This window comes from Calliphora vicina, chromosome 3 (assembly GCF_958450345.1).
Source record: "Calliphora vicina chromosome 3, idCalVici1.1, whole genome shotgun sequence".
Taxonomy (NCBI): Eukaryota; Metazoa; Arthropoda; class Insecta; order Diptera; family Calliphoridae; genus Calliphora; species Calliphora vicina.
This window is the reverse complement of record NC_088782.1, coordinates 7,935,597-7,962,320: the sequence shown is the minus strand read 5'-3', so window position 1 is coordinate 7,962,320 and position 26,724 is coordinate 7,935,597. Positions and strand designations below refer to the sequence as shown.

At 31.3% G+C, this 26,724-nt stretch overlaps 1 protein-coding gene across 1 annotated transcript in view; it reads right to left on the bottom strand.

The window, feature by feature from the left end:
* Window positions 1-26,513, bottom strand: part of bab1 (bric a brac 1) — a 201,168-nt gene extending 174,655 nt beyond the window's left edge. The window contains exon 1 of the mRNA XM_065504014.1: window positions 24,676-26,513. Within this exon, the coding sequence (XP_065360086.1) occupies window positions 24,676-26,451 (1,776 nt within the window). The 5' untranslated portion in view covers window positions 26,452-26,513. The remainder of the gene's footprint in view (window positions 1-24,675) is intronic.
* Between the last annotated feature and the right edge of the window lie 211 nt (window positions 26,514-26,724).

Here is a 26,724-nt window from a genome sequence, read left to right as displayed (position 1 = left end):
CTAAGAAAGTGGTCAAATATATTTCTTATGGAGAGGAAACAAAGACTACGGAACTTACCCATTCCTAGTCACACAAAATTTTAAGTTTAAATTTTAAACTTGCTTTGATTTGTCTTTTATCCAGGCTCAAAGTTCAATTTTATATAAGAATGGTGTAAAATCGGTTATATAACTTTTTACCTGCTATTCCAATATTTACAATAGTAGTCTCATATTAATGCTTATGTATCCTAGTTTGAACATATTTTCCTAAAAAATCCAAATCTTTTGAACACAGGACATTGAACACAAATACGTTATTGTTTGGTTAACAACATATCAGAGTAGGATCATGAGGTGATCTCCAGATTATAAAAATTTGCTAAAAATTTACTAACATTTTGAAGACAAATAATAAAATTCAACAAATATATTTGGAGGCACAATTTTGTATTGGCTGTATGACTTAAAAATTAGGGATATACAATAGATGGCGTAACCGCGTTCAAGAGGTTTTTGTTTTTAATAACTTATATGTATGTCATTTTCAAGGGTACAATATCTATCCTTTATTCTCACTTATTTATTGAACATTATAGTGTAAACAACAAAAACAGACGGACGAACAGCCTAACGGGCATAGCTAGATCGTCATAGAATTTTATGAAGACCCAGAATAAATATACTAATGCATCAAATATCTCGATGTGTTACAAACGGAATAATAAATTTATATTTTTTTTGATGGTGGGTATACATATAAAAACCGCTACAGTAGCACATTGAAATCATTGCGTTTGCTTGTGCTGTTTTTTAGAGTTTGTTAAAATCTCCTGGTCGTTTGTTAGTTCTTGAAGATAAAAATATATTTTATTATATAAAAAACAAACACACAAACACACAAACCTACAATATGAAGCAAAAGGCAATAAAATATTATTTAGCAGTTTTATGCTACACATCCATACAAATTCACATTAACACATACTTACATACATAAATATATTTATGGATTTATGTGTGTATGTTATAAATTTATATTATTTTAATGATGAAATATGTTTAAATGTTTTTTTATTTTCTTTGTTGTTAATATCTTTTTGTATGAAGAGATGTTTTACAAGTAAAATTATTAAAATAAATAATTTTTTATATTGGAACCCACTAATATCTAATGCTTAAATTTGTATAAAAACGTTCTAAAGAAAATCTTTATATCAGGTATTTGCAAGTTTGTCCACCCAAAAAATCTTCACTTTTTTGTTTATATGACAAGTAGAAAAAAAGTTAATAATAAATAATAATAATAATAATATTCACAGTGATAATAAACATTCATTCATTCATTGGATTCAACATGGACATAAAACATCTGCACAACATATGGAACCACATCCAATGAAAACAAGGAACTCACAAGCTATAAAGTTTTTATCTTTAGTTTGTTTTTTTATTGTTTTTTTTTAAAAAAAGAACTTAATTAGTTAAAAATAAACATAGTAGAAAAAACACAAGAACAAATCATAACGATGAACACAACTCGCAGAAAAAAGAAATAAACAATGAAAATTATCCAAAAAATAAATAAAATAATTACAATATTTATGCAGTTTAGTTAAACAATGCAGTAGTGGGAGAGTGCGGTACATTTTTAATTCTTGATATCAGTGCATTCTAAGAGTGGTTCTTGAATTTTGTTTTCTGTTAATATAAATTTGTCTTATATTCTGATTTTTGGAGATCTTTCTAAACAAACTTAAATATGTGGGTGTAGAGTAGTAAGGAAATATTGGAAATCTTAACAAATCTATAATAATTAATTCATTTGGAGAGAAAACCAATTTTATCAAAATAAAAATTCTACAATTCAAAATAAATTTTCCGAACCAGTCAACCATAATTACCATAATTATTCTTACCTTAGAGTTTTTCACTCATGCCTCAAGCCCGGTTTTTAATAACCAGTTAAACCGGTTTTTTTGGTTAAGTCGGTTTCGGTTTTTTTTGAAAAGATCACATTTCGAATATCGAAGAAACCGAGATTTTTACCCGAATATCTTAAGAAAACAATAGCTTTGGTATTTACAAGGGGAATCCAACCAAAAGTTTTCATACAAATATAATGTTCAGCAAGTATGATGAAAAGAGACGGATATATGTTAGTGCTACCAAAGCTCTGAAAACATTTATCTTAATTGTGCGTAACAAAAATTTAAGATTTGATTTTTTATATATATTTTTTGGCAGATTTGTGTTTCTAAAACGTAATTGTTGATATTTGAAATTAAATAAAATTCATAAAATATCAAAAAACCGCTCACTTTTACAAGTTGTGGTATCTTACTATTTTTGGGGTCTGGGAATCCATTTTTGATATTTATTTTAACCTAAAACTCAAGCTAGAGGGCGCTGCACAGTGCCCATGAGCCCACCAAAAGCGCCGGAAGGGGTACCAAAGTAGGACAGCTCGGTATGTTAAATATTTAATACAATACTATTTCTTCGTTTGCTCTCTGATTTAAAAGAAAAATCCCAAAAATGGGATTTTTTATTTTTTTGTCTATATTATCCATTCTAGGGGTGGGGAGATCGGAACCCCTTTACAAAATAATTAAGAACATATTGGGCCATCTAAAATGGATTACTATATTTTAATACCGACCATGCAATTTGAGAATTTTTGCCATAAATTTAAATTTTACATAAAAAATAGGCGTATTTTGGATAGACCTGGTTCCCTCGGTATAGAAAATTTTTAAAGTTTTTTTCACTTATGATATTTGATGTAAAGTTAGCTTTTCAAAAAGGATAAATTTGTTATTCATCTTTTAAGATAAATTAAAAAGATAAAAAGTACTTTTATCCCAAAAAACTAGCGAAAAATTACCTTTTTTCTATTTTTCAAATGCATATAACTTTGGACTCAGTACTGATTTTTAAACAATTCTTTTTTTTTATTTTACATACACGTTTGTTTCTAGTTTAATAAAAATCGGGAAATATTTGGACCCGCTGTTATCAAAAAACTGGAGTAGGATGGGTAAAAATGTTGAAAATTTAATTTTGAAATCCGAATATCTCCTAAGAGTGAATTGATAGCTAAGACAAGGTAGTTCTCGACGAGGATATTCTATACATGTATTTTTCTTTTAAATCAGAGAGCAATCGAATAAATAGTATTGTATTAAATATTTAACATACCGAGGTGTCCTAATTTGGGAACCCCTGCCCGCGCTCTTGGTGGGCTCAAGAGGTCCTAATGCAAAACTTTAATTCGACAACACTTTCTCTTTTCGCATTTAAAATTTCAATAAAATCGGACAAACCATTTAGAAGTTACAGATTTATTTCCCTCTTTATTTTTCTACACCACTGTACAGCGCCCTCTAGTGTGAGTTTTAGGTAAAAATAAATATCAAAAATGGATTCCCCAACCCCAAAAATTGTAAGATACCACAACTTTCCGGGATAATAAAAATAAATAGACATTGTTTTATCAAATTTTTAATGATTTTTTCTTGTTAGCCAGCGTTTCAAAATCACTAACTTCAAATGCGTGTAAAAAAATCTAGCGCTGAACTATAAAAACCCCTTGAGGGGTTTGTTATGTAAAACGTAAGCTTTCATTTGCTTTTGTTGCACAGTGTTATTATAAGAAAATTATGAATGTTCAAGTCATTTTCTGAGGGAACCTTGTAAGGTTACTAGGGTCAAAGGTTGCCTGATTGTCGACATACTTTACAGTATTATTTCAGAGAACTTAGAGCTAATTATTCCGTGGGGCTAGATGAAATCATGGACCGATATTGCCCATATTCAATCCCAAACAAACCTTACAGAGAGTATTCGTGAAAAATTTTAGCCAGCTAGTTCCTTTTGTTTGGGCCCTATTGTATTTTCAGCAGACAGACGGATGGAATCTTAGAATCTTATGATTCTAAAACGATCAAGCAATGACTTACGCTTGTTAAATTCGCCAGTTGAAAGCCTTTTACGTAGGTTGGTGGGTAACCAATTGTTGTTTTTAATAGTTTCATGGGTTGCAGGGTCGCAACTACATCAAAGTTTATATGTAGTACATTAATCCATACAAACATATGCATATTTATGTATGTATATGAGTGCACAGACATTTGTATGTGTATAATTTTACACATCTGTGTCTTATAATCAGCTTTAGTTTCTTGGGCCAATTTATTTTATTTATTTATTATACCCTTCACCTTCGTGAGAAGGGTATATATAAGTTTGTCATTCCGTTTGTAATTTCTACATTTTTCATTTCCGACCCTATAAAGTATATATATTCTGGATCCTTATAGATAGCGGAGTCGATTAAGCCATGTCCGTCTGTCTGTCTGTCTGTCTGTCTGTCTGTCTGTCTGTCTGTCTGTCTGTCCGTCTGTCTGTCTGTTGAAATCAGTTTTCTGAAGACCCCAGATATCTTCGGGATCCAAATCTTCAATAATTCTGTCAGACATGCTTTCGAGAATTTTGCTATTTAAAATCAGCAAAATCGGTCCACAAATGGCTGAGATATGAGGAAAAAACCAAGACAACCTCGATTTTTGACCTATTTTTTTACCTATATCTGGATTACTAAGACATTAATATAGACAATATGGATATCTAATGATAGATATTTCAAAGACATTTGCAACGACGTATATAAGACCATAGTAAGTTGGACCTACAATGGGTCAAAATCGGGAAAAAAATTTTGAACCCGAATTTTTTTTTTTAAAAAAAAAAATTTAAAAAACAAAAAAAAATTTTAAAATTTAAAAAAAAAAAATTTTAAAATTTAAAAAAAAAAAATTTTTAAAATTTAAAAAAAAATTTTTTTTTTAAATTTAAAAAAAAAAAAAATTTTAAAAAAAAAAATTTAAAATAATCGAAAAATTTTTTTTTCCAAAAAATTCAAAAAAAAACTGGAAAAAAAATTAAATTTTGTTTACCTAAAAATATTTAAAATTTTGAAGTATAATTTGGTGAAGGGTATATAAGATTCGGCACAGCCGAATATAGCACTCTTACTTGTTTTTATTTGTTTTTTTTTTGTTGTATGTTACCAAAGTCAGCACAAATAATTTATGCCCATAAATCCACAAAACCAATACGCCAGACTTGCAACCAAACAGTATGGCGAACTCTTAAGATTTAATACAAGACAACAATATTAGCGATTTGTTAGCACTGGCATTAGGGTGTTCAAATTAGTTAAGTAGAAGTAAATGAATTATGATGCAATTGTTTGAATAAATATGAATAATATAAATAAAAATATAAAATAATATGACTGAATTGATCAGAGATTGATTTAATAAAATGTAATGCCCTAATATGCAACGTTTTTTTTTAGCAATTTCTAGAAAGGAATTTATAATATATATTTTAATATTATACAAATCTAAATCCATTAAATATATTAAACAAAAGCCTCTATACCAGACATCGGCAAAGAGCCACCTTAAGAGCTCTCTGGATTCATTTTCTTTCACACGTACGTAATTGGCAAAAAAAATACAAGAAATCATTCTTACAAACCTTTGTATCAGTGCACTGAAAGTCAGAGAGCGGTACTCAAAAAACGCAAAGTGGTGTTAGTGTGCAAAGGCAATTTTCCTCTCTGCCGATGTCTGCTCTATACAGTTCCAATAGTTATACCGAATTAAACAGAGTAAGACTTACATTACACGAACTTACTCAGTAAGTTCGTGTAATGTGGTATAGGCGGCTAGCTTTTCTCTAAAACTAAGAGCATATGAGTAGCGGTACCAAGCTTAAGAGTTTTATGATCTCAGAAAATTATTTTATTTTTGAAGGTCATGGAAATAGTCAGTTGTAAAAAATCAGCATTATCTTGTGGTAGACTTTTTTTTAGAGATTTGTTAAAAATTAATTTTTTTCTAAAATCACGTGTTTTAAACTTCATTAATTTAATTTTAAAGTCAAATGGGAATATTTTGCTATTGAAGAACATATGTAACAATATAGCATATTTAGTGTATATGTTTAATTTTATAATAATTTCAATAAACCACTTGGTCGGCTAATGTGGTATAGCTAAAGAATTTCAAACAAATAATATGCCAAAGAAATGTGAAGTATGAAAATGGGCAGCGGAAGATTTGAAGAACGCTATCTGAGCTACTAGAAACAACAAATGGACATTTTTTTCGCATCAGTCATTCAATGTCTCCTACGAAGCGAAGAATGTATTGAGAAGCTTCTGGTAAGCTTGGTCAGCCGCCAACTTTAACCGAATCCATTGAAGATGATTTTAAATAGAACGCAACTCATTTACAAACTAAACAAGTAAGAAAGTATGGTCGGTCAAGCCCGACCATATAATACCCTACACTAAGTAAAAGAGCAAACAAATTTTTCTTTTAAAATTTCAATAATTTATATTTTAGAGTGATTTTCGGAAGTAGGCCTTATATGTGGGCTATGACCAATTATGGACCGATCACCATGAAATTAGGTCGTGTGATTTATGTCATAATGAAAGTTATTTCTGTTGAATTTTGTGTATATACCAACCTTTTTAGGAGATTTATGCACGTTAAAGTGATTTTCGGAAGCGGGTCTATATGGGAGCTATGACTAATTATGGACCGATCGTAACAAAATTTGGTGACATGAATTTTGTGTATATAAAACTTATTTGGAGCGGAATTTGTGGAGATACATATATAAATTAAACATCTATGACCGATGAAGTCCAATTTCGGGAAGACATTTCTATGGGAGCTAGGTGAAATAATGGACCGATTTCAGCCAGTTTCAATAGGCTTGGTTCTTGAGCCGAAACAATAATATGTATCAAATTTCATCGAAATATCTTCAAAATTGCGACCTGTACTCTGCGCACAAGATTTACATGGACAGCCGGCCAGCCAGCCAGCCAGCCAGCAAGCCAGCCAGCCATACATATATAAATTAAACATTTATGACCGATGAAGTCCAATTTCCGGAGGACATTTCTATGGGAGCTAGGTGAAATAATGGACCGATTTCAGCCAGTTTCAATAGGCTTGGTCCTTGAGCCGAAAAAATAATATGTATCAAATTTCATCGAAATATCTTCAAAATTGCGACCTGTACTCTGCGCACAAGATTTACATGGACAGCCAGCCAGCCAGCCAACCAGACGGACGGACGGACATCGCTTAATCGACTCAGAAAGTGATTCTATGTCGATCGGTATACTTTAAGGTGGGTGTTAGACTAATATTTTTGGGCGTTACAAACATCTGCACAAACGCATAATACCCTCCCCGCTATGGTGGTGTAGGGTATAAATACTATGCATCGGTTAAGTGGTTTAGCACACAATATTAAAAGAACATGGTATACCACATTACCCGCCAATTTTTTCAATGGCTTGTTTATGGGCTTTTTCTCTTTTTCTCTTTTTCCCAAATTTCTCTAAAACTTGAACGAAAGTAAAAAAGTCTTTTAAGACTTTTTTACTTTCATGGATGAGAACTGTTCCAATCGAATTAAGATTTTAAAAATTATAGTCAAATATAAAATAGGTATACCACATTACACGAACTTACTCTATGAATAAATAATTTAAGTTATAACAGTTGTAGGGAATATGTACTCTAAATGAATATGAATTAAATACATTTCACTTCAATTGTTAATACGCTTCCCATTGATCAAAACTACATAGTGCTTACAATGTACATCGCAATGTAGATGCCAGTAAGTACCAACCAGTGTTCATACTATAAATGTAATACATATTTTCATTAGAATTATTATAATTTAGCATCGAAATTCTATTTGCAAGACATTTTGAGCAGCAATAATATCTCACGTGCAAAACTACTTACAGTCTTAGAAATCAGTAACAAAAGCAATTGAAGGAAAGGAAGCCAACAATCCACTTAACCCAAACGACAAAAGTCATTACACTCGACACTTGGTTTTGTCGGTGGGTTCAGTGTTGGTTGGATTCATTTTGTTTGTTTTATGTGTCTGCCTCTGCCACTGCCTCTGTGTTTGTGTGTTACTTGTAACCCAACAAACATTTCTATTTGTTAACAAATTAAGATATATTCTGTAACTATGAGTGATGTCTTTCGTTAAATATTATTTTAATCGTCATATAAAAGTTTCTTCTCGATATTTTTGGAGTTGTATTTTTCAGTACAATAAAAGAATAAACTTCAGTATTTGTCAGTGAAAAAGTGCAATTCTATTCTTGAAATAAGATTTTTTAAATGTTAAATTCAGCTTTTAGAGGTATTGAATAGTTTTGCGTACCCAAAATCTATATTGAGCATTGAGTATCATCGAGTAGTACCAACATTTTACAATTCTAGATGACAGAACTGAGTAAATTGCAAAACTGAGTTAGGTGTCTTTTGAAAGTTTTTAATATGTATCGTCTTGAATACTGCAAATTCTTAATAAAAATTAAGGAATAAAGAAATCTAATCAATATTAGTTATAAGAATAATTTGAGTATTTTTAGCGTTTGTTATCCATTGAAAATAACATAATTTTTTAAACACTCGACTTTTTGTTTTGCTGGGATACAATGGTTTTTTATATTAATGTTTAAGAGTGTATGTGTGTATTTATGACAAGTGCTGTTCTTGAAGGTTGTACTTTTTTTTGTTCATTTATGTCACCTTTTCCTCCCTCACAGATATTTGACATTTTAACTGAGCATTAGATGTCTTCTATTCGTAATAATGCCGGTAGTACTTAATGTAATATCCATACTTATTCTTCCCAAACATTTAATAAATCGATGGGTACTCATTTGATTTTGGTACAATTTATTATTGTATTTAGATCATATTTAAAAACTGTGTACTTTTAATTATTTGTTAAGAAGAATTAAAAAGTTCCAGGTTTATGCAGTAGTGCCAGTCATAGTCATCAATAGAATTTAATGTTATAAAAATTATGTTATTAGTTTTTTAAGTGTCTTTAAAACTAGATTCGAAAGTATTATTTAATTAATTTCGAGACCTTTTTTGATTCCCGAGAATCGGGCAGTTTTTTCGTACCTTCCCGTGTAACAAGGTATTCCCGAAATATATAAGTTAGAAAGTATGGTCGGTCAAGCCCTTCCATATAATATCCTACATTAAGTAAAATTTTAAAAGAGTAAAAACATTTTTCTTTTAAAATTTCAATAATTTATATTTTTGAGTGATTTTCGGAAGTGGTCCTTATATGGGAGCAATGAGCAATTATGGACCGATCACCATGAAATTACGTCGTGTTATTTATGTCTATATGAAAGTTAACTACGTTTCAATTTTGTGAGTATACAGTAGTTTTGACTTACCTGCCTTTCACTTAAGAGCATTTTGCATATAAGTGCACAAAACTTGTATTTTGTATATTTATTTATCAAACTCCATACAAATTCGTTAATTTAAGTGCATTGTTCATACCTGCACATTTAAGATAAGTGCTTTTGGAAGCTATAACTGGTTTTCATGAAAAAAATTTCATTTAGCTGCTTAATATAAAATTAAATCAAAACAAAATAAGAAAAATACGATTTTGAATAAAAAATTGTGTTGTAAACTTCTTAATAATTATAAAAGTAGCTAAAATACCAAATTTGTCGTTATTTTTAAAGGGAAACATCACAAAACTTCATATAAATTATTTGCCGTTAGCTGCTTTTTTGGGCAGTAAACATAAATGCACTTACCAGCATCAATGTGCAGGTAAGTTAACTGTTGTTAACTGCACTTTTAACTTACCTGCACAAAATATCGTGCAAAGTTGTGCAGGTAAGTCAAAATTACTGTACCACAATTTTTAAGCGATTTATGCACGTTAATGTGATTTTCGGAAGCGGGTCTATATGTAAGTCATGATTAATTATGGAACGATCGTAACACAATTTGGTGACATGAATTTTGTATATATAAAACTTATTTGGAACGATATTTGTGTATATACCTACATAAATTAAACATTTATGACCGATAAAGTCCAATTTCGGAAGGACATTTGTATGAGGGCTAGGTGAAATAATGGACCGATTTCAGCCAGTTTCAATCGACTCAGAAAGTGATTCTAAGTCGATCTTTATATTTTAAGGTGGGTGTTAGATACCCTCTTCACTATGGTGGTGTAGGGTATTATTATAATATAAATTTTAAATATTATGGCCAAAATTCATATAATAACTCAGCAGTTTTAGGAGACTGCACCGAACTAATGATTACACGTATCCTTTAGGGTGACAAATAGCTACGTGACTAGTTATTTTAACGCATGTCCTAAGCAGGAGGTCAATTGACCCATTTGGATTACATGGGATGTCAGTATACTTAAGAAAAAAAGAAAATAAACTGTATGAGAATTATAACAACAGAATTTCTATAAAACCATTTGTGAGTAATTCGAAAAAAGTGACGACACTCTAGATTACATGGGATGTATGAAATAACCAATTGATTTCTCTCTGCACTACAAAGAACACATACGTACGTGCCAAATGACCCAAAATATACATATTGGAGTCAGTCAAGTTTTCAGACATTAGTGACAATTACTGTCTATAAGGGATACATTGACTGCTTGCATAACTGCTGGGTACTTAGTGTTATAATCATTACACAGCGGAACAGACATTTTGATGGCCGAAATTTCACTACGTTTTGTATGAGCTGATGATACCTGATTACTAAAATTTTTCCAGGAACCATTATGTTTCAAAAAGTGCCGCACTATGCATAATTTACCCGTTTTTGGGACATTTTCTCTCTGTAGAAAAAAACATATCGCTCATTTACGGCTTTGAATGTTTTATGGCATTTTACTATTTCTTAAATAAATGTTCAACAGATCATGCGATTTCAGAAATAAAACTTGATTTAAATATTAAATGTTAATATCTTTCTAATCTGTATATAACTCAAATTTTTACTTGTCAAATATACGAGAAAACATGAATTTTAATGTTGACGTTTACAACAAAAAAAAAAACAATCTCATACCAAAAAAAATTTTTTAAAAACTGATAAAACTATATGAAAGACTAAAGAACGGCGCATATTTTGTATTACTCACTTGTTGCAGCAAATGAGCGATATGTCTTTTTTTTATTTTTAAAAAAAAAAGTACCAACAAGAGGGATCAATTGGACCCCTTATACGTTCAAATTTCAAAAAAGTGGCAAAACAACAATTCCATTAAAATTTAAACATCAGTGAATTTTTGGATTTTTTTGAGATCATGAAAATCATTATAGTCCTACAGAAATCTTTTTTTCATAACCGAATCTATTATTCAACCCAATCTCCAACAAACTGAAACTTTTAAATTAATTTTGAATTAAAGCATACTTAATGTGCTATTAAAAAATTCAAATAATAAATTCAAAAAATCGCGATGGATAGATTGTAGGATTTTCATTATCTTGAAAAAAGTCAAACAATTTTTGGTATTTACTAAAAAAAGGACCAAAACTAGGTTTTTGCTCATTTTATCCTTTTAAAAGTACAAATTTCAAGACAAATTTTCATAAGTTCAAAATTGGTAAAAATGTTTGTATGGAAAAATTAGAAAGTTCGACCGAATGGAGCTAATGTAGTGTTTTAGGTGTCTAAAACCATCTTCCTTTCTAATGAAACCAGTTAGATGTTTGCAAAGTCTATAAAGGAAATAGGTATTTAGACACATTTTTAGTATTTTATATATCTAAAATGTATTGGTTCATTAATCGATTCAAGTTTTAAAAGAAATTATTCAGAGAAAATTGTTTGTACTACAAATTAGTTTTTTATCCAATAAATCTAAAGATTTCGAATTTCGAAGGACCCCCTTGATTTTTAGATGAAGTTTGTCAAAAGCTTACCATTGCAAAGTGTGTTAAGATAATAGTATTTCGGTTTCTGCTTAAAAACATTTAAACTCTATCACTTCAGTAATTTAATAGACAAAATAACTCAATTCACGCAATAAATCAGTATATTCTTTTCTAATTTATTGTATTAAAATTAAAGTTCTGTCAAGGACAATTTGTGCAGTTAAATATCTAATTTAAGCACATTTTGGTAATTACAAATACATTTCTTTTAAATGCAAATAATTTTAATTGAATTTAATAATAATTATGATCATGGAACGTAGTAGAGTTTATTAACATTATTTTTTATTTAATTATTTGCACAAGATTTCCAACAATTTATTCTCTTGTGTGTCATCTTCCAAACGATCCACATGTTTTCTTCTTCTTAACTCAAACTATACAATTTTATATGAGTTTTAATAATATATTGTAGTTTTTTTTTTTTTTTAATATGCATTACAGCATCATTAAACGAGAAGGTATTTGGAAAAGGAACAACAGTAAAACTTAAATATTGACAGATGAATTTTTATACTTTGAGTGTGCGTTTGTGGATAAATACAGAAAACAATGGCCAGCGGAAGAAATTGCTAGGTTTTCACTTGGTGGGCCTTATGAAAGACTTGTTTACAGATTCTATAAGATCCGATCGATGCTCATTCCACTCTGCCTATTCTCAGAAGTTGTTTTAGAAGGACTTTGCTTCTCCTTCTAAAAAATTTCATACACAATCAAAATTTCATTACAAAATAAGGTCTAACAAACATTTATTTCAAAATCTAACATAATTGGTTTTGTAATTATTCCTCTAAATGAATTTAACTTTCTTTATTATAAACTGTTACATGAAACCAGAAGAAGGTAAACAATCTTTTAAAAAATTTAGTTGTTTATAAAATTGTATGAGCTATTATTTAAAGTCCATTATGTATTTATTAAGAATATTTTTCCGAATAACCCATTATACAGCTTCGTTTCAGCAGACCTTCAATTCGGCTTCAATTTTTAGGCCTTGTATTATTTTCGGTCCCTATAAGGCACAAGTGAATTCCATAGTCTCGAAACTCGGACGACAAAAGATCTATTCATAATCTGGGAGCAATATCTAGGTATAATTAATGAGCTAAGGAGTGAGATCGAAAAATTCTTAACACACGTTTTTCATTACATTTTTTAACCCAAGTATTATTTGAATTTTTTTTTGATCAAGTTACCTTTGAAAAACATGTCAGTTATTATGTGTAATGTCAATTATATTAATTTTTTTGTTAATCTGATTAAAATGAGTGACCAGAAAAAAGTGCGTACTGAAATTATTAAATATTTTCAACAAAACCCAACTTGGTCTTACAAAAAGTTGGCCAAGCATACAAAGGTCTGCCGTCAAACTGTTTCCAATGTTATTAAACAGTACCGGGAGAACTTGTCAGTTGGTAGAAAACCTGGTTCAGGTAGAAGGAATGGTCCACATGATGTTTCTAAAGCCAAAAAAATAGAACGCATTTTCAAAAGAGCTCCCAACACATCCGGTAGGAAAGCAGCCCGGTTAGCTCAGTGCTCGGACTATTTGGTACGAAAAGTTAAAGCTAATGCAGGTTTAAAAACATACAAGGCTCAAAAAGTTCCTGACAGGGACGCTACTAAAAATTTAGAGGCCAAAAACAGAGCACGGAAATTGAAGTCAAGTTTTATAAAAAAATATTCTTGCTGCATAATGGATGACGAAACGTATGTTCTGGCAGATTTTTCGCAACTTCCAGGTCAAAAATTTTATGTTGCTGATGCTCGAGGGAATGTTGAAGAAAAGTTTAGGACCCAAAAGCAGACAAAATTTCCCAGAAAGTTCTTGGTATGGCAAGCAATATGCAGTTGCGGCAAAAGAAGCCACTCATTTGTTACAACGGGCTCTATAAATACCGAAATTTACATCAAGGAATGTTTACAAAAAAGGCTGCTTCCATTCATAAGACTTCATAATGTGTCCACTTATTTTTGGCCTGACTTGGCATCCTGTCACTATGGCAAACAAGCCCTTGAGTGGTACAAGAACAATAATGTGGTATTTGTACCAAGAGAGGCAAATCCTCCAAACTGCCCGGAGCTAAGGCCAGTGGAGAGATATTGGGCTCTTGTTAAAAGAGAATTGAAGAGTACAAAAAAGGTGTCCAAAAGTGTGGTAGATTTTAAACGGAGATGGACTACATGTTCGAGCAAAGTGACAGAAAGCACTATAAAAACGTTAATGGAAGGGTTTCCGAAAAAGGTTCAAAATTTCATCACTAGTGATTAAAACTATAAAAATAATTTTTTTTGTAAATTGTAATAATAATTTCAATCAAATAAAAAAAAAATTAAAGCTGTAAGTTTAGTGGTTTCTTTTTTATAAACATATATGTATGTTAAGAATTTTTCGATCTCACTCCTTAGTTCTAGTAGACAGGCCAAAATTAAATCTGTTGAAAAGGTACGATGGCGTTCCATATTTCAGAATCTTATAAAATTGACACAATATTCTAAGATCAATAAAACTTTCAAAATCATATTGCAGAAGATTAATAGTAAAATAAGTCATGTGCGTATGAGATATATATTTTAGTCCAAAGATATACCGAGCTACCCTATTAAAGCATTGCTTTAGTTTACTGATACCGAGCCGTGATATTCCCGAATATACTTCCAAACCATTTAATAATATAGGAAGACACAATGCCATAGAATTAACATGGTTCACATGGAAACGAAACTCAAGTTTTCGTCTATATATAATCCCAAAGTCTTATAGTATGAAACAAATTCCATCTCGTCAGTACCCATTATCAATAATGGTTTTCTAATAACTTGTGAAAACCACATGCATCGCGTTTTAGAAGGATTCAGACATAAACAATTAGATTCGGACCATTCACTGATGAGCCTCAAATCCTCATTAACATTCCGTTCCAAAATGTCTAATGTAAATCATAAATAAAAGTAAGTAAAATAGGTCCCAAAATAGAACCTTGCGGCACTCCTCTATTGGTTTTTAATGTTGATGAAATAGTATCGCCTGACTGTACATATTGGTACCTGTCATTAAGAAAAGACCAGACTAACTTACATGCGGATGACCCAAAGTCAAATTGACAAAATAATTTATTACAGAGTATTTCATGACTTAAGGAGTCGAAAGCTCTGCTAAAATCAAGAAATATAAGAGATGTACTAATTTTTCGATCCATATTGCTTTTTATATCTTCAACGGTATCTAACAACAACCCCGTAGTAATATAGTACTAAAACCTAATTGATATCGATTCAAATACTCCCAGAATTAAGATGTTCGAAAAGCTGTTCCATCAATAAAATCTCAAGTATTTTCGGACTAGTATTCAATATGCTTATTGGGCGATAATCAGTAACATTGCGAGGTGATTTAACTTTCGGTACTGGAATAACTCTTCCATTTGTCTGGAAATTTTTGGATAAGTTATAATAGTATTAAAAATGAACTGCAATTGACTAGAAATATAAGCTTCAAAAACTTTAAAGGTATTCCATCAGGTCCAGTAGCATTAAGTAGTTCTTATAGACATCATCGAATTGTAAATTTCATTCTCACTAACATTTCGAAAAGTAAAACCAAAGTCTTTATGCAATTATGTATTAGCTACATAACTGTAGCTATTAAACAAACCATCCTCCGACCAAAAAATTACTACTTTTTAAAGTACAGTAAAATAAAAGTTAAAATTGACTACACTCTGGGCTACTTAGACGCACTTAAGTGACAATTGTCTTCTCGCTAGATTACATGGGATGTATAAAGTAACAAAATGACTTCTCGATGCCCTACAAAGAGCACATATGTGTGAAATTGCCCAATATATATAATTTAAACGATTTTGCAATGCGGCTAACTGTCCTTAAATCTACAAAATAAGGCCTTTAGGAAGGCCTCTTTTCGGCATTATTTTTCCGTTGGATAAATACGAACACACACTCGTAAACTAATGACCGAACATCAGTAATACCGATGCAACCAACAAAAACAGCAACAACAACGATGAGAACGAAAAAAACAACATTCATTTGAACGAATTAAATGTAAAAGAATCAATTTATAGTATTCGGTTGTGACTGTGTGTTTTTTGTCTTGTATTATTTTTTCCGATTTTTTTTTTATAAATTTTAAATGCAGATAAAAAGAGATAAGTGTCAGGTCGTTTGGTCGATTTGGTTGTCAGAATGTCTGTCCGTCTGTCTGCCTGCATGAGAGTGAGTGTGTATACATTTTCATATGAATTTATGTATGAATTTGTATGGAAGCGAGCAGTAGTTTGTGTGGCTGTGTAATGTATAATGTAAGCAGAGGGGATTTATACACCGCATGTCTTTTAGGTTTTGATTAATTGCATTTTTATATTGGTGTGTTATTTTTCTTAACAAAATTAATGCATCTACATTTATATAATAAATAAGTATTGTATAAATATACATACGTACATTCATTCACACATATTCTTAATAAATATTATTGTTATACATATATTTACTTATTTATTTATTTTTTTCTTCTTTTAAATTTATTTCTTAATTCTTTTGTATATCGGCCTGACTTTAGGAGTTCAATGAACCAGTTAAATATTATATTATTGTTGCTTGGTGTGCAGTCCAGCTTCTTTGAGTTGTTTTTTTGAATATAAACAAAAGCTTTTATTTTTTTGTATGTGAAGTATTTAATTTGATTAATATTTTATTTGGGTGATCTTATGTTATTTGCAACATTCACTAAAACATTTAGTTGTATTTTAATTGTGATCGTTGGAATGGCTCCAAAATAAAGTTTGCAATATTTCCAACTAAAATGAAAGGGATTCGTTAGGGGAATTGAATAATCCAAAAGATATTTTCGAGAAAGTGTTCGATCATATCTTAATTATATTGTTTTTCCCATGCAATAGTAATGTTAATAAAATATATATCATGCTTTACAAAATTTTTAGTTTTTGCATTTTAAAACGAAACCCAGCAAAAACTTGGTTATGAATTGCATCTACTGAATAACATAATTTTCAATGTAAACTACATACCATTTTCATTACTTAGAAGTAGTCTAATATTTATTAGTTATTTACATAATCACTCTTTCAATATCATGAAACTGTCAGTTAGTTTTTAAAATTCTTTCGACTAACATTCATAAAAATCTCAACGATTCACTTTACTTTCAACTTCAAGGAACTTGTATGTAATCTAATTAGAGTTTTTCACGGCAATTCCCGGCACGAGAAATCCCGGGAATTCTGCAATATTTCCAATACCGAAATCCGGGGAAATTGTGCGAGAATTCCAGGGAATTATTTTCCTTAGTTTTATTTGGTGTGTTTTGAACATGACTTTCTCTAAAAGATGCTAAGCTCCAAAACAAATGCAGAAGATTCATACAACAAAAAAGTTTTAACCCAAATATATCAATAGCAAGTTCATTATTCAAATTATTCAAAAAAATCGTGAATGTTCAGGGCTGTAACAGAATTCTATTCCGATCAAAAATGGAATTATTTTAGTATTTAGCTTTTTTACAAAGAATAAAACAAAAATTTTTGTAATAAAACTACCTACGGTTAAATTGAATTTTGTTTAATATTATTGGGTTTTCTTCAAGTTTTAATTAATATCTTTACTTAATTTTAGATTTAATAAGCACCACATAGCCAATTCAAAATTAAAACAAGTAAGAGAGCTATATTCGGCTGTGCCGAATCATATATACCCTTCACCAAATTATACTTAAAAATATTTTTATTTAAACAAAATCAAACATTTTTTTTAATGTTTTAAAATTTTTTTAAAAAAATTTTTTATTTCCAATTTGTTTTTTAATTTTTTTTTAAAAATTTTTTTTTTTAAATTTCTTTAATTAATTTTTTTGGAAAAAGAATTTATGACAAAAAAAATTCGGGTTAAAAATTTTTTTTTCCGATTTTGACCCATTGTATGTCCAACTTACTATGGTCTTATATACGTCGTTGCAAAGGTCTTTGAAATATCTATAATCAGATATCCATATTGTCTGTATTAATGACTTAATAACCCTGATATATGTTAAAAATAGGTCAAAAATCGAGGTTGTCCTGGTTTTTTCTTATATCTCAGCCATTTGTGGACCGATTTTCTCGATTTTAAATAGCGACCGAGCCGGAAGAATTTCGGAGATATTGATGTATGAATCGTGTATGTAAGTTATTTGGGGGAATGTTGATTTCAACACACAGACGGACATGGCTATATCGATTCCGCTATCTGTAACGATCCAGAATATACAGTGGTGGCCAGGAATTTAAGACAAAAATTGTTTGCTAAATTCCATGTAATTGTCAATTATTTTTTCAAATATTTCCACAAATATGTATGCATGAGGACTGTTTTAACACACAAGTGTATTTTATTCGACTGTGTCAATTCATACATATTCACCACGAAGTCATAAAATTTTTCGACAACTTGACAAAAAATTTTTTTTTTAAAAAAAACATATTTTCTCACTTTATATCATTATAATTTTATTATTATAAAATATTCTTACCAAATTTCGTATTTTTAGTTTCATTAGTTTCGGTCATATCATGTTATTAACAGCGGATGTTCGCTGAGGTGGGTCAACGTATTTCCACATATCTTTGTCCATATATGTTTTACCGATTTTTCCAAACATTTTTCAGAAACTAGAAACATTAATAATAAATTTCATACCCTTAGAGGTCCATTTATTTTGGCTCTATCGCACTTAAAATTCAGTTGATGAAAAAAATTCAAGTATTTGTCTTAAATTGGTGGCCACCACTGTATATACTTTATGGGGTCGCAAATGAAAAATGTGGAAATTACAAACGGAATGACAAACTTATATATACCCTTGCCACTCATGGTGAAGGGTATAAAAATAAAATATTTATTTTTGGCGAATTGGAGTCCAAAGAAAGTAGAACAAAATCTAAAGGAAATTGAAACCATTCCGATACAAATCGTGGCAGGTTTGTATATAACCAAAATTAGATATCGAGTCAGTTAATCTCTTTATATAAAATTTTTATTGGATTTTTTTATTTGTATCCAAAAACATTTTAAAACCAAAGACATTTTTTAAATTTTTAACGAATCCTACATTATTAAAATTGAATAATTTGTTCTATGCGGGAATTCCCGGGATTCCGGGAAATTTCAAAATTAATCCCGATTTCCGGGGAAATGAAAATCTAATTAATCTTATTAAATACCAATTTTGAGACCATTTGGAATGTACATTAACTAACATTAAAAAATTGTTAACAAACATTTTGATTAATGTTCAAAATGGAACGAATTTCGGAAAATAAAAAATATAATTTTCGTTGAATTATATGTGAATTAAACCCAATTAGTTCCAATTTGTTTTCGAAGATACTTGGTATGAACACTGAACATTTTAGTGTTCTCCTCTAGAGTTAGGAAGTGCAATATTTTTGCAAAACATCTTTTACTAAATACTTGTATTATATTTTGAATTTAGTATCTTAATTTGGCATCGTAATCTATCTTAATCTTTTTAAACAAATATAAAGTCAAACAAGTAAGAAAGTATGGTCGGTCAAGCCCGACCATATAATACCCTACACTAAGTAAAAGAGCAAAAACATTTTTCTTTTAAAATTTCAATAATTTATATTTTTGAGCGATTTTCGGAAGTGGGCCTTATATGGGAGCTATGACCAATTATGGACCGATCACCTTGAAATTAGGTCGTGTGATTTATGTCATAAATGAATATCGGATACTCTGTTCTAAAGTGAAGCGTATGACAGAGAGAGCGTTCTGCATCAATCGAAACAAATAGTAGTCGGATGGACTACGACCACTTCATTCTAAATACTTTTTAACAGGTATTGCCACATGTGGCCGAGCGTTGTCATCTTGGAATATTACGGTTTCATATCTGGCAGCATATTCTGAATGTTTTTGGCCAATGCTCACTTTAACCGAATCAATTGCATTCGGTATAGGTTCTGTGTGATGGTCTGGTCAGATTTCGGCAGCTCATAATAGATAGCATCCTTTTGCTTTCACCAAATACAGGGCATTACTTAGCGACATAAGATATTTGGCTTTGTTATCGATTTGGCTAGTTGACCGGGCTACACATACGATTTCTTACGCTTCGGGTTATTGCATTGGATCCATTTTTCACCGCAAGTAATGATTCGGTGCAAAAATTATTTTCTTTTATAGCGTACAAACATCATTTGAAACAAAATCGTCGTTCAAGGTCTCTTGGCTTCAATTCGTAAAGTACCCAGTTTCCCTGCTTTTGAATGAATCCTGCTGCTCGCAAACATTTTGAAATTGCTGCTTGGGTAGCTTCCAATGATTTTGCAAGCTCTTGTTGAGTTTTACAGCAATCTTTATGAAGTGATGCCTCTAATTCTTGGTCTTCAAATTTTTTTTTGGCTGGCCAAAAAATCACCACTTCTGAACCGCACAAACCATCTCTCGCACGTTGAAACCGATGAAACACATTAACCATAAGCTTCGGTGAGCAATCGGTGGCACTTTTTTTTAAATTAAAGAAGTAAAGCTAAACTTCCTTCATATGACGATTCGTGGGTACAAAATTCGACATTTTCGAGGCAAAAAAAACTTTATTGTTTACACTATAATATTCAATAACTAAGTGAGAATAAATGACAGATATTTACAGGCTTGTCACAAAAATTCCATTCCAATCGAAAGTGGAATTAATTCCGTATTTTGTAAAAAGTAAAACTTTCAGTTTTCAAAATGGAATTGTTATTTCATTGTAATTATTCGTTTTTGTAAAATGTTGAATCAATTTCTGTTGCAAAAACTTCACTTTTGTTTTAGTATAAAAAACACAGAAATACAAGATTATTAAATATTTTTGGAATTAACAAATTACACGGAATCTGAAGAATCAAAATCGATCGGAATAAAACCACGGAATTGAAACCATTCCGAACAAAATGAGTGACAGGCCTGATAAGTTATTCAAAACAAAAAACAAAAGTCATATACTAGGGTATTCAATTAATCGGGTTTCTGGTTTAATCGGTTAACCGAGCAAATAATTAATCGGTGTTTAGATTTATTCGGTTAATAATCGGTTAATTTAAAATTATTCGATTAACCGAATAATGTCTATTTTAATTTTAAATTGAAAATACAACCACGAATTTTGTGTACAAAAACATATAAAACAAACAGAACGTAGGATTTTAGTGAGATCTTCTGAAATAATCTTTTAAAAAAAGAATATAATTTAATTTTTTTCTTTAGATTTAAATAAACTTGGCTTGGAAAAGACTCTCTCGCTGATTATAGATGTTGGATAATTGAAAGCATGATAAAGAATATCCAATATCTCAGTTTTTTCTCACAAAACATTTTTCTTGGATGTTCGAAAAATATACATATAATTTTAATTTGAAATTTGTATTTGAATTGAAATGGAAAAATAAATACAAAAAATATGTTAAAATGCATAAAAAAGGAATTTCGGTTAATCGACACAAATTAATCGGTTTATTTGTTATTTGAAAATTGACAATTTTAAATTATTCGAACAGTTAACCGTCAACTTTTTTAATCGGTTAACCGATTAACGGTTAATCGATTGAATATACCCAATATAAAAATGATGTAAAATTATTGAAATGTATAACTTTTTAAACACTTATCCTATTTCTACAATATTGGTGATGCTTATGTAACCTAGTTTCAATATATTTTCCTATAAATCTCTTTCTTTTGAATGCAGAATATTAATCAAAAATTTCCTTGAAGAAAGGATATCTCATAAAGATATCTTAAATTTTTTTTAAGATTTTCCTCTATTATAAGCCATTATATGGTTAACAATACATTTAGTAGGACCATGAGGGGATCTCGAGGTAATAAATATTAAGTAAAATTATTTTTAAGAATAATCAAAACACATCAGATATATTTTTATTTAAGCTTATCTTTGTAATTATTTGTCCGATTTTCATAAACTAAGCCTTGTATTAATCGTAGGTACATAAATTTGTCAAGCTGGCGTATGTCCGATGGAAAATTGGGTACACTATTATTTAAATAATAGACCATACTGTAAAGATAAATATGGCAAAAGTATAAATTAATACCATAAAATGTTCCTTAAAATGATTGTATTATTTTGAATGTTTACTTATATAGATTTTAACTCATATTTTCTATCAAAATGGAAATATCCTTCAGTTTAACTGTAATTATACCCTACACCAACATAGTGGGGAGGGTATTATGCGTTTGTGCAGATGTGTGTAACGCCCAAAAATATTGGTCTAACACCCACCTTAAAGTATACCGATCGAGTTAGAATCACTTTCTGATTAAACGATGTCCGTCCGTCCGTCTGGCTGGCTGTCCATGTAAACCTTGTGCGCAGAGTACAGGTCGCAATTTTGAAGATATTTCGATAAAATTTGGTACATGTCAGTTTTTCGGCCCAAGGACCAAGCCTATTGAAACTGGATGAAATCGGTCCATTATTTCACCTAGCCCCCATACAAATGTACTCTCGAAATTGGGCTTTACCGGTCATAAATGTTTAATTTATATATGTATCTACACAAATTCCGCTCCATATAAGTTTTATATATACAAAATTCATGTCACCAAATTTTGTTACGATCCATAATTACGGTCCATAATTATTGATATTTTAAAAGAAAAATATTTTTACTCATTTTCTTGGTGTAGGGTATTATATGGTCGGGCTTGACCGACCATACTTTCTTACTTGTTTTTTTTAAGTTTTTCTCGTTATTGAGACACTATTATTCATCACTAATTGTTATATACGAAATTGATAAAATAATTATATTAATTTTTTCTCTTATTGGTTGATATTTTAGATATAATTTAGAAATAGTTATATAAAATAATAATGAATGCTACAAATAATATTAAAATATGGCAAAATATATGTTAATTAAGGTGACATACTCTATTTTTTTAGATTGCAAACGCGATTTCGGGACGCATCGAAGTCAAATAAATCTGTGAAACTCGATAACTGTCTGCATTATTTTACAGAAATGTGTAGATTTAATTATTTTAATGAAAATTACAGTTAAATTTAAGTAAAATTTAGATTTTATTTTTAATATTTCTCAAAATATGTTAATTTTTTTCCAACATTTTTTGAGCAAGTGGCCTGAGATATGTTAATGGTCTGGGGAATTTTGAATAACTTTAACATTCCTTAACCAATTATTGTCTTTTATATCGCATTGGAACGACAATTAATAGAAATTTTTTTCTAAAACTAAATGTTCCACCAAACTTCACCAGTTGACGTTATCCTATCATTTCTAATACATTCTACAATACATAGAATAATTCTAAAGGGGGGTGTGTTTGGTAAAAATTCGCAATTTAATTTTTTTGGAGCACTCTAATGTACCTAAATAATAGTACAGTTGAGTCGGGATAGATGAACTAATTAATGCAAGGCCTGTTCACTTTATCCAATAAATTCACTTTATCGAGACTGTAAAAATTATTAAAAATTCATAAGATTTTATGTTAAAAATGTAAATTTTATTATATTTTTATAAAGGAACAAATAAATCATTAATGGTTGCTTGTTTTGTACATGTACTTTTGGCTTTTTGTACTGCTAAATCAAATTTATAAAACTAAGATATTTTCATAATCTTTAGTATTGTTATCAGCCCAGTCAATGGATTATTAAAAAATTTGAACAGCTTGAGTTGCTGCTTTATACCCTTGAAGCCAGCCTGCTCTTGCATTGAAACCTCCTGATCGTGTAACTGCTCGTGTGTTTTCTTTTGATTTTGCCTTAAGCATTTCTCCACTGACAGGCAAATTTTTACATCGCTGCTTCAAAAGTCAATTATGGAGTATTTTTTCAACGCTGGGACATTCCGCTTTTCGCAAAGTTTTTTTTTTTTTTAAAGCACTTTTATTGTGGCATAGAATTCCACTTTGTATTTTTTTAATGCCACATATTGTGGACTTTGCTACACCTATTGATTTAATTTTCTTCAAACAATTAAAAGTAAAAATAATTAAATAATATAATAATTATTAATCAATTCAACAGTTTTTACGCTCTCCTGAAAATTTTGAAAATTCCACTTAAGTTGTTTTGTCAAAATTCAACAAAATTATATGGTTTTGTAACAAAGATTAACGTAGATCATACTTTTAAAATTCAACTCAACGAACTAAGGTAATTTTACCAACGGCTAATGCAAAAATACAAGTTTTTAATAGTATCTTTGAAGTTAAACTCATAAGTTAAACTATAATAAAGCCTTCCTAGTTCACATGCGTTAAATTACTTAAAATGTACAAGTGCAACAACATTTCTTTAACTCCATACAAATGAGCCCTGCCATACTATGTAGTACACATGCGTCAAAGTGTTTAAAATGCACAAGTGCAACATCAATATTAGCGCCGACCAGAAAACAAAAAAACTGCATAGCCGCAAGCCCTCACACTCTTTCCTAACTAGAGAGAATAACAACAGGTCTGTGTATAAGAGTTGCTGTTGCATGACTCAACAATGACACAACAACATGACATTTGTACAAAAACCTTTGCGCAGTGTGTTTAACAAATAATTGTGTGTGTTTAGTTGAAGAGTGTGTGTCAAACAAAGACGTTGATCGCAATCATAGTCTTACTTACGTACAACTTACGAATGGAGTAGCAAAACAAATTGTAGCAATAAATCGGCTTAACATTGTAGATAATACAATTGAATAAGTTAAATAAGACATTAAATAGATGTAAGGTAAAAATAAGAAAATAAAACTCACCCTTTCTTCTTCTCGTATCATTTCCGCTATTCCTGGTTTTATTTCTAGATCTTCCACCAGCGATGTTGTATGATGACCCGGCACTGAGACCATAGGAGGACCTGAGGAGGAATGTGGTCTCATACCCATGGTATTTGTATTACCTAAATCCATTTGTGAAGCTGCCGCCGCCATAGCTGCAGCTTGAGCGGGACCTAGAGGAAATCGATGGGAGTCTCCAGACATTTGACTGCCCTCCAGTCGGCTGCTGCCGGTACCAGCATGACCCACATTGGCTGGGGAAGGTGTTAAAGGTCTACTTAAAATGCTGGACGGGTGCGTTGAAGTAACAGACGAGGCAGGTGATGAGCGATGAGACTGAAGTGGCTGATGAGAATGATGATGTGAGATCTGTAAATGAGGTGATGGCGTCAACATTCCCGACGGAGTCCTTGCAGGTGGTAGTAGATTTGGTGTGGGCGTTGGTGATGGCGATGTTATATCCATAAGTACTCTGGAATCCAGTACGGTTGTACTCATGCCACTATTGAGACTTGAGGTGGCGCCGGAAGAACAAGTTGTAACGGGAATTGGTGGTGTGAAAAGTGTTACTTCTCGCGACTTTTCACGTTCTCGCGTTCTTTCTCGTTCTCTTTCCTGTTCGGCTCTCTCGGCGGCAATTAAACTACTTAGTGGACTTTCGGGCGGATTAAATATTGCATCAGCGGACGGCCATCTACGTTTTCGAACATTTCTTCCCAGTAAATGTTGTTGGTGCTGCAAGGGCGATAAGCGCAATTCTAAACTACTACTCTCAGAGGTTTTTACTGAACCCGTTATGTCCCAATCAGATTGCTCCAAACGACTTTTTCGCTCCGTTTCTGTCAACGAGCAAATGTCTCTGTCGTGTTCGGATCGTTCGTTATCAGAATCGTGCGATTGGCTCGGAGGTCTTTTCGTTGAGGGGGATGTGAGTAATTCATGTCTTTTCGGTGACTCCATTATGGTTTGTGAGGAGTACAAATCCTTTTCGTTAGACTGATCTTGCTGTGTACTAAGATGGGTGGTACCAGCGATATTGCTGACATCGGCTAAGCCTCGGACTTTTAACATTTCGGCTATTCGTAGCAAGGGGCCAATTTGCTCTTGACTTACATTTATCTCTCCCTTGTACATAAAATCGACTATGGATTTAAGCTCGAACCAGTTGACGTCACGCATTATGACTATGGGATGTTGACAGGGTGTGGTGGAGAAGAGCGTCTGGAAGTAGGGAGAACAGGCCGACAGCACCATTTTATGAGCTTTAATGGAACGTCCATCACAGGCCAAAGTGACATCCACAAAAGATTCATTCTGCAGCAGCTGATCAAAGACACTGGTAAGGTTACTTTGGTAGTTGTTCCAACGTAGACAAAACTGTTGGGGCGCAGTTGCGGATGTCGAGCCGCAAGACGAACGATCCGATTGAGGTGAGAAAGGTGGCACGCCACAGATAGGAGTTGAGGGACATCTATCAGAGTGTGCTAAGGGTGATTTTAAGGTTGGACTGCGTTTACACCCTAAGGATTCTTCTCTTCTGTCAGGACTGGCCTTTTTACTGCTCGATGCTGTAGGACTATTAACAAAAGAAGCCAATATATGGGGCAGAACCGAAGAGGGTCTTGAAGGAGGTCTTGATGAGCTTTGCTTCGTCTCCTGAGAATCCCGAAACGGCGAATCTACCTCCCTAACTCCGGCAGTACCTGCTTGCCCTTGACTGCTGACAGCACGTGGTGGAGGGCTATTTGTATCCATTATTATGTATTAACACAGTTATTGACTATTGTAATTATAATGTAGCAATAATTTCGGTATTTTTCTTTAACTCATCCCCAGTCGGGATTTATCGCGAACTTCATCATAAACGTTTACGTATTTTTTTTCTTTTTTTTAAGTAACTCAGTTCATACGCACACTGGCATCGTGGTTGTGCTCATTACTTTGTAACCGGAAGTAGAGAATTGTCTGTTTTTTGTAACACGCGCGAATTTGTCCCAAAAAAAACAAAAATTAGCGAAACGATGTTAA